General features: G+C 41.3%; 1 protein-coding gene across 10 annotated transcripts in view; it reads right to left on the bottom strand.

The window, feature by feature from the left end:
• Positions 1–14,509, bottom strand: part of PATJ (PATJ crumbs cell polarity complex component) — a 154,519-nt gene that overhangs the window by 15,119 nt on the left and 124,891 nt on the right. For 9 of the 10 annotated variants that reach the window (XM_075615970.1, XM_075615974.1, XM_075615973.1 and 6 more), the window contains 7 exons: positions 13,401–13,463; positions 12,651–12,768; positions 11,806–11,942; positions 11,191–11,274; positions 5,900–6,093; positions 5,148–5,295; positions 3,879–3,965 (listed from right to left, as the gene is read on the bottom strand). In XM_075615970.1, coding sequence (XP_075472085.1) covers positions 3,879–3,965; positions 5,148–5,295; positions 5,900–6,093; positions 11,191–11,274; positions 11,806–11,942; positions 12,651–12,768; positions 13,401–13,463 — 831 coding nt within the window. The remainder of the gene's footprint in view (positions 1–3,878; positions 3,966–5,147; positions 5,296–5,899; positions 6,094–11,190; positions 11,275–11,805; positions 11,943–12,650; positions 12,769–13,400; positions 13,464–14,509) is intronic. The other variant, XM_075615971.1, reaches the window with a different exon arrangement.

Genomic DNA, 14,509 nt, shown 5'->3' on the forward strand with positions numbered 1-14,509 from the left:
CCGGGCCCAGCCTGACCCAAGGTAAGTCTGTATTGGGGAGTTGGGAGAATTTGTATATGTATTGGGGGGCTTGGGGGTATTTTTATATATATTGGGGGGTTGGGAGAATTTGTATATGTATTGGGGGGGCTTGGGGGTATTTTTATATGTATTGGGGGGTTGGGAGAATTCTTATATGTATTGGGGAGTTGGGAGAATTTTTATATGTATTGGGGGGCTTGGGGGTATTTTTTATATGTATTGGGAAGGGTTGTATTATTTATATGTATTGTTTAATTTTTTTAATGGATTAGACTTCTTTTTTTAGATGTATTGAGGTCTTTTGTACATGTATTGGGGTCTTTTTAAATCTATTGGGGTCTTTTTTTAGATGCATTGTGGTCTTTTTTACATGTGTTTGGGTGGTTTTATATGTATGTTTTTTTTTATATGTATTGGGTAGGTGTTTTTTTGTATGTATTTGGGGGGGGAGGTTATATATATTTGGGAGGCTTTGTATGTATTTGGGGGTGGGAAGTTTTTTGCATTGGGGGTGGGAAGTTTTTTGCATTGGGGGTGGGAAGTTTTTTGCATTGGGGGTGGGAAGTTTTTTGCACTGGGGGTGGGAAGTTTTTTGGTAGGTTGTGGGGGGAAATTGTGTGAGGGGGAGAGAATGAGTGAGCGTGCGGTAATTGACGGAGGGAGAGGAGAGAGGGGGTGAGTGAGGCAAAGAGGGAGTAAGAGTGAGACACGAGAGAGAAATACATGCGAGGGGGGGCAGGTATTGAGTGAGCGTGGGGTAATTGATGGAGGGGGGTAGAATGAGAGGTGAGAATGTGAGAAATATATGGGAAGAGGGAGGAAAATAGAGGGGGCTCGCGAGGTGTGCAATGGGACTCGCAACACTGCCGACAGGGGGGCGGGGGGGAGAAACCTGGTCAGAACTGTAGTCCTGGGCCCCAGGAAATCTGTCGGCGGCCCTGCGGCTAGCCACTCTTCTTTTTGTAGAACATAAAAACTAAAGTAGCCCCAAGTTTTCCATAAGTGGGAATGGGAGACAGAAGATACAGTTAGTTATGTAAAGGCATTAATAATGTGTCCTCCATGTAAATTAAACTTCAGGCCACTTGCCAAGCAGAGTTATACGACAGTCTTCGAATTTGCAGCGCAATTATTTTCACGGTTTTCTCTTTAACTTAGCGTTTTTTGTTACTTCTCACAAAAATACCCACCTGCTCTTCAAAGCATCAAAATAGACAAATTCAATATTTTTCGCCAAGATTACTGTGAAATGATGGGACAAAAATGGCAGTTTTGAAGGGCAATGTGACCTAATTCCAATGACACAGACTTTTAATACTTGGCGTCTGTTTTGCCATTGAAGTCTCTCATCACTTGATCCTAAGGGAAGTTTATATTCAGAAGGAATACAAAACATGAACAGCCTTTTCTAATTAAGTTAAACAATCTTGAGTCTTGAATTGATGTCCTCACGTAGTCTGAACATTTATCTTCACAGGTCCCCTCTTTCAACACTTTACTTTCACCTCTAATTTAGAGGTTGTCAAATTTGTCGGGGAAGCAAAGAGCAGGAATTGGAAATAATTGAGGGTCAGTGCTGGAAACTGTAGAAAGCAGTAACACATTGCTTGCTGATTTAGTACAGAAGAGGTTTATGGGCTGGTTCCTGGTGCATAACTAAGAAAAGTGCGTTAAAGTAATTTACTAACAAGCTGTTGTATTGATCCGAAGTACGTGAGGCCCAAGAAATGTTAGAAATGCAAGAAAGTGAGTGTAATTAATGCTTTACCGATACAAACGCTTTGTAAGAACACAGACTAATGATGCAGCATTGAACGTACTTCATTATCACAGCATGTCAATAGCTCCATCTTTCAAGTCATATCGATGAATTGAAGCAAAGTGTTTGGACATGTGTAAGGATTGATTCATTTAGTGCTGTTGGAATACGCAATATATGGAACCACCTTTACAATCCAAATAATAAAGGGGGGCAAATTAGGCATTGCAAAACCCTCTGTCGATGGTCTGAAAGTGGTAGATACAGGGCAGCCGAAAGGGGGTAGAGCCGTTAAAACTGTTCGGGGCCCGCAGGTTACTGGGTACCTGGCTGGTGCTGGAAGTTGGGCGTGGCCAAAGATCAGGCCCAATTTCTGTGCCTAGCTACTGGGCCTCTGATTGCTGCTGCCTCACCTGCAGGTCAGTGGAAGTTGGGCCCAACTTCCAGATCCGCGCGGGACCAGTGTGGCATTGGAGGCCTTCCAACCCCAAGGTAAATGTGTGTGTATTGTGGAGGGCATTGGGGGGGTGTGTGTATATTGTGGTGGGGATTGGAGGGCATGTATATTGTGGTGGGGATTGGAGGGCGTGTATATTGTGGTGGAGATTGGAGGGCATGTATATTGTGGTGGAATTGGGAGGGTGTGTATATTGTGGTGGGAATTGGGATTGGCTGTATATTGTGGTGGGAATTGGGATTGGCTGTATATTGTGGTGGGAATTGGGAGGGTGTGTATATTGTGGTGGGAATTGGGGTTGGCTGTATATTGTGGTGGGAATTGGGAGGGTGTGTATATTGTGGTGGGAATTGGGGTTGGCTGTATATTGTGGTGGGAATTGGGGGTGGCTGTATATTGTGGTGGGAATTGGGGTGGCTGTATATTGTGGTGGAATTTGGTGTGTGTGTATATTGTGGTGGGAATTGGGGTTGGCTGTAAATTGTGGTGGGAATTGGGGGCGGCTGTATATTGTGGTGGGAATTTGGTGTGTGTATATTGTGGTGGGGATTGGGGTGTGTATTTTGTGGGGTCATTGTCTGTGGTTAGTATTGTGCTTGGAGGCGGGGTATTGTGTGTGTGGGGGTATTGTGGCTGGCTTGAATTGCGTATGTGTAGGGTGGAATTGTGTATGTGTAGCGGGGGTTGGGAGACAGAGCAGGGGGAAACACGGAGGGAAGTGGGGGGGGGGAGACAGTGTGCAAGTGGGGGGGATATAGTGTGTGTCTGTACGCCTGGGGCGGGGGATAGTTTGTGTATGTATGTATGTGGGGGGGAGGGGGAAATAGTGTGTGTGTGTGTGTGTGTGTGTGTGAGTGTGTGTGTGTGAGTGTGTGTGTGTGGCCAGTGGGGTATTCAGTGAGAGGGGGGGGATATAGTGTGTGTCTGTGCGCCTGGGGCGGGGGATAGTTTGTGTATGTATGTATGTGTGTGGGGGGAGGGGGAAATAGTGTGTGTGTGTGTGTGTGTGTGTGTGTGTGTGTGTGTGTGTGTGTGTGTGAGTGTGTGTGTGGCCAGTGGGGTATTCAGTGAGAGGGGGGGAGGTAAATAAGTGGTATGGGGGAGTGCGAGTGAGCAAGAAGGAGGGAGGAAGAGAGTGTAAGATGGGGAGAGTGAGCGAGAGAGGGGAAGAGAGTAGTACATAGGGGGGAGTGTGAGAAGGGGGGGTGGAAATAGAGAGGGTGAGAGCAAGGAGGTGGGAAAGATGGGGGGCTTGCAAGTCTGTCACCGTCAGGGGCGGCTACAATTGAGTCCTAAGCCCTGGAAAGGCTGTCGGCAGCCCTGGATATATACATTGCTTTAGACATTTATCTCAGTGGTTTGTGAAGCAGAAGTATAAAAATGCATTGTGTAAAGTCTCTCCCATCAATCAGACAGAAACCTCCCACTTCGTTTGCGTCCGAGTATGAATTGCGAACACTACTGACATGACATTCAAATCCACTGCTACAAGTATGCTCAGAATGACACAGGGAACAGCTTTCCTCTTGCTGGGGGCATGTTGCAGCTTTCCATTTAAGAACATGAAACACAGAGCGGCTGTAAATAAAACCTTCCTTAGATCAATCATAAAGAAGACAATAATGCAACTAAATCACCAACCTGACTATCTTGAAAGGTTTTTCTGGATGACAGCCAAGATCCAGCTCTTAGTCTCCCAATCTCTAGATGTACAAATCCTTGAGCACACTTGAGATAAAACAGTAAAGTCTTTGAAAATCAGAGTAAATTGAGTTTTACACATAGAGGTACATGTTTTACCCAAACAGGAAATTCTAGCAGATTCAGTTATTCTTTTGACATAAATGGTAATGCTGAAGAAAAAAAACAGAAGCAAAATACAACGTATTCTCTTGCTATCAACTTTACACTTTGAGGACTGAATGCCAAGTACTGAGCTACTGTATTCAGGCATCCCCCGGTTTAAGGACACTCACTTTAAGTACATTCGCGAGTAAGGACATATCGCCCAATAGGCAAACGGCAGCTCGCGCATGCGCCTGTCAGTACGTCCTGAACAGCAATACCGGCTCCCTACCTGTACTGAAGCTGTGCACAAGCGGGGAGACTATAGAGCCTGTTACAAATGCGTTATTTACATCAGTTATGCACGTATATGAAGATTGCAGTACAGAACATGCATCGATAAGTGGGAAAAAGTAGTGCTTCACTTTAAGTACATTATCGCTTTACATACATGCTCCGGTCCCATTGCGTACGTTAATGCGGGGTATGCCTGTAATGACTTCTAGCTTTACTGGTCGCTCCAAGTAGACCTGGGACTAGGAAGGACATCCTTTCCTCTAATATGCAGATATCCTGGTAAATAATGCTACTTCTACAAAGCAAGTTGCCAGGAGGTTAAGCGGTTGCCTGCATTTTTTGGAAGCTTCCCAGCTATCCCATGAGAATTGGGGGGCACCAAAAAATTAGACCCCTCAAAAGCAGGTAAAAATCCAGCCTAAATTAATTCAGCAATACCGTCAACTATTGTTATTTTTTAAATGCATTTTAATCAGTTTGTAAAATTAAATGTGATTATGGGTTACCATGGCAACCTTAGTTTGCTTAATACTCAAATTGTACAGGTACTTTTAAACCAACACTAAAGACAACACAATTGTTTATTTCCAAGGGAACAGAGGGTGCTGCCGTTTTTAATTGGTAAAAGGAATGATGCCTTTTCATAGTTTGGTATCAATTATACTTCCTGTTGTAATTATCATGCTGCACAACGCCAGCAAGCAGTAGTATCAAAACACTGTATACAAAAATATACAACTCAAAAGCCCTTGAGTTCAGCACTTATTGTGTTTAATAAATGATACTAGGCTTGGGCTGCTGCTATATGGTCACATACATTGTACCTACCTTCAATATAGCAGCCACAATTTCTTGAGAGGCAGTCTTCACATCCTCAGCATTGACTGACAGGATCTGATCCCCTTGCATTAATCTTCCATCAAAGTCCGCTGCTCCCCCCTTCACAATGTCAGAGATGAACACTCCACTTCCGTTTCTATCAGACAATGTATCAAGCAGCTCCATTAATTCCTATGTTAGAGTCACTGTGTACTAACTGCGTGAAGCTATCACTGTCCTTGTTCTCACATTTAGTAGCACGGCTGGGAAGGTGCAATGATGCAATAAGATTTGGAGGATTTGGACCAAGAAATTACACTTTAATGGAAAAACTAATTTCAATGAGTGGGAACTGCTCTGCAGCCAGTGGAGTCCAGAATGCTCAGAATGAGCCACACTTCACAATATTCTCAATTCCTTTAAAAGCAGAATGCTTCCGCTTCTTAGCTGACAAATGTCTTCCCACAACCGTTACACAATTATCATCTGCACCACCACAGTGCACTTTCAGTGTACATTTAATTACTGCTGTAATCAGAATTTTGACAGCTGTTCTTATAAACCAGTATGAAGTCCAGGGCGCTCAGAGCTTATTGGAAAAAGGAGCTCTGACTTTACAAGAACTGAGGTCACAGAGGAGGTGAATATATTACTGGCCCACAAACCTTACTCACAGTAACCCTTTCAGTGCCGGAGAGGCATGCCAAGTATTGTTTTGGAATGTGTTTTTTTTAACTGCAGCGAAAGATGGAAGCGTTTACCTCTTGCCCACAATGCTCAGTCCAAGTCCTCTGCCAACCTTCTTTTGCAGCTCGACATGGAAAATCTCCAGATTTTCCTCATCCTTATACTGAGCTTCGTCCCTGTACACAATCAGTTGCACTTTCTGAGGCGTCTGCCTGAGAGCTGTGATTGCATCCTCGTGAGAGGCATTCCTTAAATCGACACCATTAACCTGCAACAACAGCCGAGTGGTTATGCTCCAAACCTGTGTGGAAAGCACTACTATGTTGCCACTTTGAAGAATATATGTGATATTGCTGTAATGCACCACAAAGTGACTGTTTATTAGAAACAGATGGATGTGTGAAGCATCATCACATTTAATTTAATACCTTTTTAATACCACTTTGTGACTACCACATTTTGTAACCCTTTACTGCTGGAAGGGCCTGCCATATGTTGCAGTCCATTCTAGCTGCAAAGGGGTTAATACAAAGTAAGCAATTATGTTTTCAGATGCAGAATTACTTTTGTTTTTTAATGGTTATCCGTTATTTCTAAAATCGCCAACTTATTCTGCAGCGCGGTACAGTGGGGGTGCAGGGTGACCTCTATTACTGTACATAAACTGAATGACATACACATAAGGACACACAAGAGGAAACAGATACAGGCATACCCCGCTTTAAGGACACTCACGAGTAAGTACATGTCGCCCAATAGGAAAACGGCAGCTCACGCATGCGCCTGTCAGCACGTCCTGAACAGCAATACCGGCTCCCTACCTGTACCGAAGCTGTGCGCAAGCGGGGAGACTATAGAGCCTGTTACAAATGCCTTATTTATATCAGTTATGCACGTATATGACGATTGCAGTACAGTACATGCATCAATAAGTGGGAAAAGGTAGTGCTTCACTTTAAGTACATTTTCGCTTTACATACATGCTCCGGTCCCATTGCGTACGTTAATGCGGGGTATGCCTGTACAGAGGATAACGAGGGCCCTGCTCATGAGAGCTCACAATCTAGAGGGAATAAGGGGCAATGTTGAAACAAACGGTAAAGTGGCTGCTCATTGTGGGACAGAGTATGCCTCAAGATGGAGTATGGTCTAGCCATACTGATGGATCGATTACATTTTGAGGGTGTGGATGTTAGGAGGTGTTAGTGTCACACGGGACGAGAGGGGGAGAGGTCAGGGGAAGAGATAGATAGATTTGGGTGTCATCAGCATAGAGATGATACTGAAAGACAAAAGATTGTATTAGTTCACCAAGAGAAGAGGTGTAGAGTGAAAAGAGCAGAGGGCCAAGGACAGAGACTTGTTGAACCCCGACAGAACAAGGGAGTGAAGAGGAGGAGACACCAGAGAAGAAAACACTGAAAGAGCGGTTGAATAGGTAGAACTTGAACCAGGAGAGGGCTGCATCACAGAGGCCAATTGAGTGTAGGGTGTGCAGGAGAAGGGGGTGATCAACAGTGTCGAAGGCAGCAGAGAAATCCAGGAGAATTAGTAAGGAGATGTGAGCCTGGGAATTAACTGTGAGTAGGTTATTAGCCACTTCTATTAGTGCTGTTTTGGTGGAGTGTTGAGGGCAGAAACCAGATTGCAGAGAGTCAGGCAGGGAGTTGAGAAGAGAGAAAGTGAGTCACGTGGTTGTATACCAGCCAATCAAGTAGCTTGGAGGCAAAAGGGAGAAGAGAGAAAGGGCGGTAGTTAGACTGAGGCTCGATCAAGAGAGAGGGCTTCTTTAGAATAAGCGTGATGACTGCATGTCAGAAGGAAGATGGGAATGTGCCAGAGATTAGAGAGGCTAAAAAGGTGAGTTAGAATGGAGTTCAGGGTGCCAGAGAGGGAGCAGAGGAGATGTGACGGAATTGGATCAAGGAGGCAGGTTGTTTGGCAAGATGAGAAGCACAGAGATCAACAACCTAAAGAGAAAAGAGAAAGATCCCAGATAAAGAAGCACTCATGCCCCCACGTAATAGTGTAAATAGTAGAAGTGGTGAGTTTATTTAATGCTTCAATTTTAATAGTATTTATATTAAAATAAATTTTGCCTCAAATACATAACGACGATTTGCAAATATATAATGGTAGAAATACTGGGGTGTACAGGTTCCCTGATCTGCTGTGTACAGTATTTTAATAGTTACATTGAGTCTACTCGGTGCTGAAGATATATGCTTAACATACCTTCAGTACTGAGTAGACTCAATTTAACTATTAAAATACTGTACACAGCAGATCAGAGAACCAATCTTATCTGTGACGTAGGTGGCAAGGTCTGTTTCATTAACTACTGCAGGAGAGCTACCCCATAATTCTTTATATACTGTACTTGTTTGATTTCTGCTGGCAAGCCATCATTAAAAAGCAACGGCTTCTGCAAAACAATGTTTACTATTTTTTACAGGTCTGTAAATAACAAGAACAATTTATTACCCTTCTGTATATATAGTAATTACATTATTCCAATGATGAGCCTTCTTCCACACAAATAAAAAAAACAAAAAACACAAGGGGTATAGAAGCAAAATAAGAGTCTCCAATAAAATATTGTACTGAAACAGAATTGCTGATTTTGCAAGTCCGCTACATTTGAAATATAAATCTTGGTTTTAATGTTGGAAATAGATGCTTACTGTGCTATGAACGTGAAGTTTATTCCCATTGTGCACTTGAGCAAACAAGGGAAAGTAGGACTTTCTCCTAATCCGCCAACAAAGCCCTGAACATAGCATCCTCAATGGGCTTGCATACTTATTTCCAATCTAAACATTAATATCTACAGTGTCAGTTTGTACCACAATATAAGACTTTGTATTGCATTTGTGGCTATCCAATTAAAACCTTAAAAGCAGCAAGTTCTTTGGAAAAACATTTTTTTTTTAAATGGAACAGAATGCGTTTTTTTTGGTTCTCTGTACAACTCACATATTTGTGTTTCTCTTGTACTTCGTGGTGCAGCCAGGAGGGCACCTAGTGAAGCCTGTGGGAACAAGCCCAACCACTGCAAGTGTGTGTCTGTCTCTCAATACTGCATTAAAGAAGAGGACGGCGGAATACATAGAACAACTGGCAGTCCTTACTCTTAATATTTTTACTAATTAGAGATACTGTATTTAGTCCGGCTTTAATATGAATTGGATTTGCTTATAACCTCCAAATGGATAACAAAGGCTATTTAAAAAAAAACAAAAAAACAATCCTTTTTAAAATATTACTTTGGTTTATTTATTTACTTTATTTATTAATGCACTCCCTTCTGCTTCCCTTCAATTCAAGCACACAATACTTACATTGTAACCCAATACCCACAACTTCTATTACAAAGATATAATTAATATTTGTTAGATAATCTATTTACCTGTGATGTGCAGTTTCTTTATACAGTACTTGCATTAGACATAAGGGCATTTCAGGGTATATTAATATATTTGTTTGTAATATACTAACTAGACAATTGCACATTTATCTGTATGTAAATGTGACACAATAGGTTTGTATGTTAAGGATATATTTATGGTATATGTTGTAGATTTTGTGATTTCTTCTCTGATATTTAGATAATATTAATTACATATTCTAATGACAATAATTATAGATAAGACTATTTTATATCCATCAAGAAATGTCAAGATATATGGAAATGAATTTCTTTTTCTGAAATCCATTTCAAACAATGTATGCTGCTATTCAATTTTAAGGCTGGAGACTTGTACTATTGTCATTTTGACATATTAATGTGAAATCATATTCCATTCAATACATTTAGCACAATGAGCGCTTTATAATTTGACATAAAACAACAGCTTATTTGGGTTTTTCAAAGAACAGGGATGAGTAGCCCTTTAAAGTGTATATTGGTTGGCAATCTATAGCAACCTGTGTGTGTATATGTAGCCCCCCCATCTCCCCCTCCCCTTCTGGGGACTACTAATTGGTGAAATGGGTTAACAGCTTTAATGGGTTAACTGGGCAGAATTACTCTGTTATTGCCCATTCCCCTCATGTGATATACCGTAGAATGTCTATTGACCAGTAAGGGCGATAGAAAGGTGTATATATAGCTCTGCCCAATGTTCTAGAAGCATGTTTCTTGGAGCGCAGTTAGAGGGTCTCTCCGTGAGTAATGTATATATATATTTAAGTGCATAGTTATGTGTATTAAGAGTGTCCTCCAGTCACCATTTATTCCTTTTAGTTCAGGAATGGGCCCTATTTAGTTAGTGCCCATGGTAATGGCCCAAGATTGTTCTCATGCAGGAAGAGGAGTGAGCATGTTCTCAGCAAGAATTCTCAGTGTAGTACAGGTAACTCCAGAACATAAATTGGATCGGACCCACCGGAAGTCCTAAGTAAACCTCTGATATGACCAGTACAGACTAATAATGCCGTACACAGTAACGGGATAATGATCCCAGAGAGTAGTGTGTGTGCCCCAACATGGGTCCACACGAGAAAGCATTATAGATGCTATGCAGGAGATTGCCAATCTAACCAATATTAATGGTAAGAAGCAGAAGTACCTCCCCAGCGTAGGTGTGAGAGCTTCCAAGGGAACAAGCACAGAGTAGTAATAGTGTTTGCCACCAGTTAATGTCCGAAGTGAAGTCTGTCTTTTATATAGTGAGCATTATAAATGGGTGTGAATAAAGCTCTTGTTGGGACTATAAAAGTTCCTGAAGCCCATCCATGCCCAGCCTGCACCGACCCAGCACCCTGAACAGGAATGAGATACTGAGTAATGCCATGCATGTAGTCAATCTGATGTAAACTCCTTTATAGCCGGGAAAGGAGGGTTGTATACATGTACGTGTATGTGTATAGGAATATATATATATTCACTGGAAGATTCTGTATGGTAGAACACCAGCCCTGAAGAAGTCTGCTTTATGACGAAACGCGTTGGGTTGGACGTCAGCAAGTGAGTCCACAATGAAGTGCCAATTCAGTTCCACTTTACATTTGGAACTTGTTAGTTCCTGGAGGACATAAACACTACCCGTGTGGTTAGAACGTTAGCTGCCTATTGAGACTAATTTTCGTGGATAACAGGGCTCTGTGCCGGGTGCTGAAAGCAGATCCCGTGTAGCACGTTGGGGGCGGATTGATTTCAGAGACCCGAGACTTTGATTGTCATGCGACTTCAAGGTTGCACGTTTGCGAGCGCAATACTTTTATTCCTTTTTAAATTGCAACATTAAACGATACTTTTTTGTTTTACGCTAATCTATGTACATATTTAACATTGCCAACCATCATTGAACATTGAAATCAGAAAAAATAGAAAAGTTCTAAATCAACTTCCTATTTCACATACTTCAAGAATCTGGTCACCAGCCCAAAGTCTTCCATCCCTGGCTGCTGCCCCTTCTTCATATACTTCATGGATAACTATGGCTTCCTGTTGAGAGAGATGCATCTTAAAACAATAAGTGCAATGTAGAATTCTAGTTCGTCATGCGATTGCCACAGAGGCTTCCAAAACCAATGGGGGTCAATTATTTTTATATGAGCTGTAATAAAATTAACCTAGCACCTGTGATGCCAATGGTTTCAATCACCGATTATGTGGACTACTGCACAACAAGTGTCCAATGCCAACAACGAGTGGTAAGTATCATACAATTCATTTGTATTTCTTGGTTCAGCTTGGGGAGCGGGAGTCACTGAACCATTGTTAACTGTTTCTGAGAATCATTGGGAACAAAAACTAGCCGCCCATGTGCTTTCTAAAACAGCAAAATGCATCCTCAATTTACTTCGATGATGTGTGAAATGGGATGACAAAATAAAACCCACAGGCTTGAATTATAAATAAATAACTGGAAAAATGAATTGCTATCCTCATCAGAACCAGTAAAGACAAGGGTATTTATTACATTAGTTTGGGCCCCACATGTAAAATGTATTACTACCACCGAATAAAACTTACAAGTGGGGTATCTTTCCCACCAACAATGCTGAGACCGAGGCCGGACCGACCCTTGGAGATTTCTATCGTCATTTCTTGTCCAGGAATAATTGGGCATGTTGCAGGATCAAAGGATGGCAAAGGGGATGGGACATTTCCTAAATCGGAAAGAAGCATGTTATATATTACAGCGATATTAACGGAGGAAAGTGGATATACTATGTACAGTTATCAATTTAGTAATATTCACAATGTACAGTGCTAATGAAGATCACTGTGTATGGAAGCACTAAAACAAGGCAGCACCACTTACTTCAAAATGGGATGAAAGACTCAACGATATGCTACGGGCCAGCGCGTACGTTAAAGGATGACTTTAAAAGCCGACACTGTGATCATTAGCGGTCATTTGTGTAATTTTTATTCACACTGAGTTCATGCATCATTAGCCATTTTCAGCAACTGTGTATCCATAGATACTAAATGATTTCCAACATGTAACACTATATGCTCCCATATCTTTGCTACTATCTTTCATATTACTAGGGCATGGAACATTTCTGTGTTTTGACTACAGTGTGAGATTATCTGATAAACACGTCTGGATATTTCTGGGTACAGTACTATTACAAGGTATTACATGCGGAAAAGGGAAATTAAACAATCGCTAATAACATGCCTATGTTGAGTGAAGGTACAATGCAAACATTTTGGAACACTCGGTGATTGCGATATATTTAAACAATAAATGTTATGTTGTGTGTGTGTGTGTATATATATATGTGTGTATATATGTATATTTAGAACATTACAAGTGTGTATATTATATATACATATAATATGCGCATATTTGAGAGGATTCATACTGTGACCAGTGAGCTCACGTTCTGCTGAAATATATGAAGGAGCAGGTGCCAAAGATATATCTTGGGAACTGTAAGGTATCTTTGTGCCACTTTTGGATTGTTTCAGTTGGTTGACAATCTAAAAAAAAGAAAAGAGGCAACAAATCAGGAGAGAGACTTTGTATTAAGAATACATTTTGAGTTTGTATTTTCAGTGTGTAACCATTAGAGTAACACTCCGGTTACTCAACAAGATGTACCTAATGTATAAAATCACGCAATAGGCCATATTGACCAAGTAGTGCTAGATACTTTCCAGCGCTGGGACACACATTCCAAAACATTCACTTGAATGGGTCATAAGAGGTCTTCTGCCACTGGAATGTGTCCTATGGAATAGCACCCCTACGGTAGATCAATTCTCAGGTTTAGCTAGGGGAAACATTCCATCTTTCCACTTCCAAGAATCAACACATGACATAAATAAACTTAATGTGCTTCTACACTTCAAATCTCACACTCATAATTGTACATTTAACAAACCAAAAAAAAAAAAACTATACCCAAATCTTTCTCAAGTCTGCCATGTTGATTTTGCGTTGTGTCAGCAAGAGTTTTAATTTACCGAAGCCCATAGAAGGGTGTTGTGTTGTTGCCATTTGGAAGGGAGAAGAGGATTTGTGAGTGGTCAGCTATATAATGGGAGGGGGCTGTTTTTAATCATATAAACTGCAGTGCATATAATAAATTCCTCATACAGTCTTGTAGTACCTGATCCAGCACATCATGGTCAACAGAATCCAAAATCTGATCACTAAATTTGGTTTTCGTTTCCTGTAAAAACAATACATTTATTACTACGATGGCTTAATATTGTTATCTAAATTAGGCCATGTGATATGTGGTGTTTTGTAGCTTGAATCATTTTTAAACTTTTGTTTTGAAACCAAGCCCTCGTTAAGGAGGAATTACCCAACGCCTAGACAGATAGATCAAATCGAGCCAGTTTTGTTACTTAACGCAGGTCAACTAATCACTCATGACTTCTTCAGATTATTCTAATTATTCTTAAATACCAGAAAGTCACACATTGAGAGTTACCTTTCGTTTTCATCAAGGGAAACTTAGAGCTCCCAGAGAACGGACTGCAATCTGTGTGTGCTGCATTTGAAAACTCTCTCGCCTCTCAAACATAATGAAACACAAAGGCATCCAGCCAAAGCCATGTCTCTAAATTACTGTACATTCCTCTAGGGTTCATTAGCAGCATTAATGTACAGTATGTGACGATTGCCTTCTTTTTAACATATATCTTATGGAAATGTTTGTGTCTGAAGAATCTTTCATCCAAAATATTGAAATGGATTATATTATGCTTGATCTCAGCACCACTTCTGACTATTAAACAGATGGTGGATAAGGTTTTATTTTACAATCTGAGCTCGTCCTTTTGCATTAAACGGGCACCCTTTCCTAGGGCGAAAGTCTAAGTAAGTGGCATTTTTAATACAGTAGGTTGAATAGAGCCAATTTGCACATAGAAAAAAAAATGAGATAAGTATACATGCAGCCGGTAAACCTGGGGGGGGGGGGGAGAGAGGGGGAGAAATCTGTCACTCCCTCAAATATACTTCTTTCCCACCTTACATGTCTTACATTTTACTGGGTGCAAGCATGATAGAAATTTGGTGCTACAAAGCAGGCAATACAATGCATTGGGGCACTAATGGAAACCACAGTTATGGGGCCTATTGGAGTGATGGAAATAGGATCTGGGCGCAATGGGGAAAGCCATTTTTTTGTATGGGATAGCATGCAGATTACAGATTAGTCTTCTGCTACAAGTTATTTCAGTGGTAACGGTATTGCTCATGGACCTT

This window comes from Ascaphus truei, chromosome 10, assembly GCF_040206685.1.
Source record: "Ascaphus truei isolate aAscTru1 chromosome 10, aAscTru1.hap1, whole genome shotgun sequence".
In the NCBI taxonomy this organism is placed as follows: Eukaryota; Metazoa; Chordata; class Amphibia; order Anura; family Ascaphidae; genus Ascaphus; species Ascaphus truei.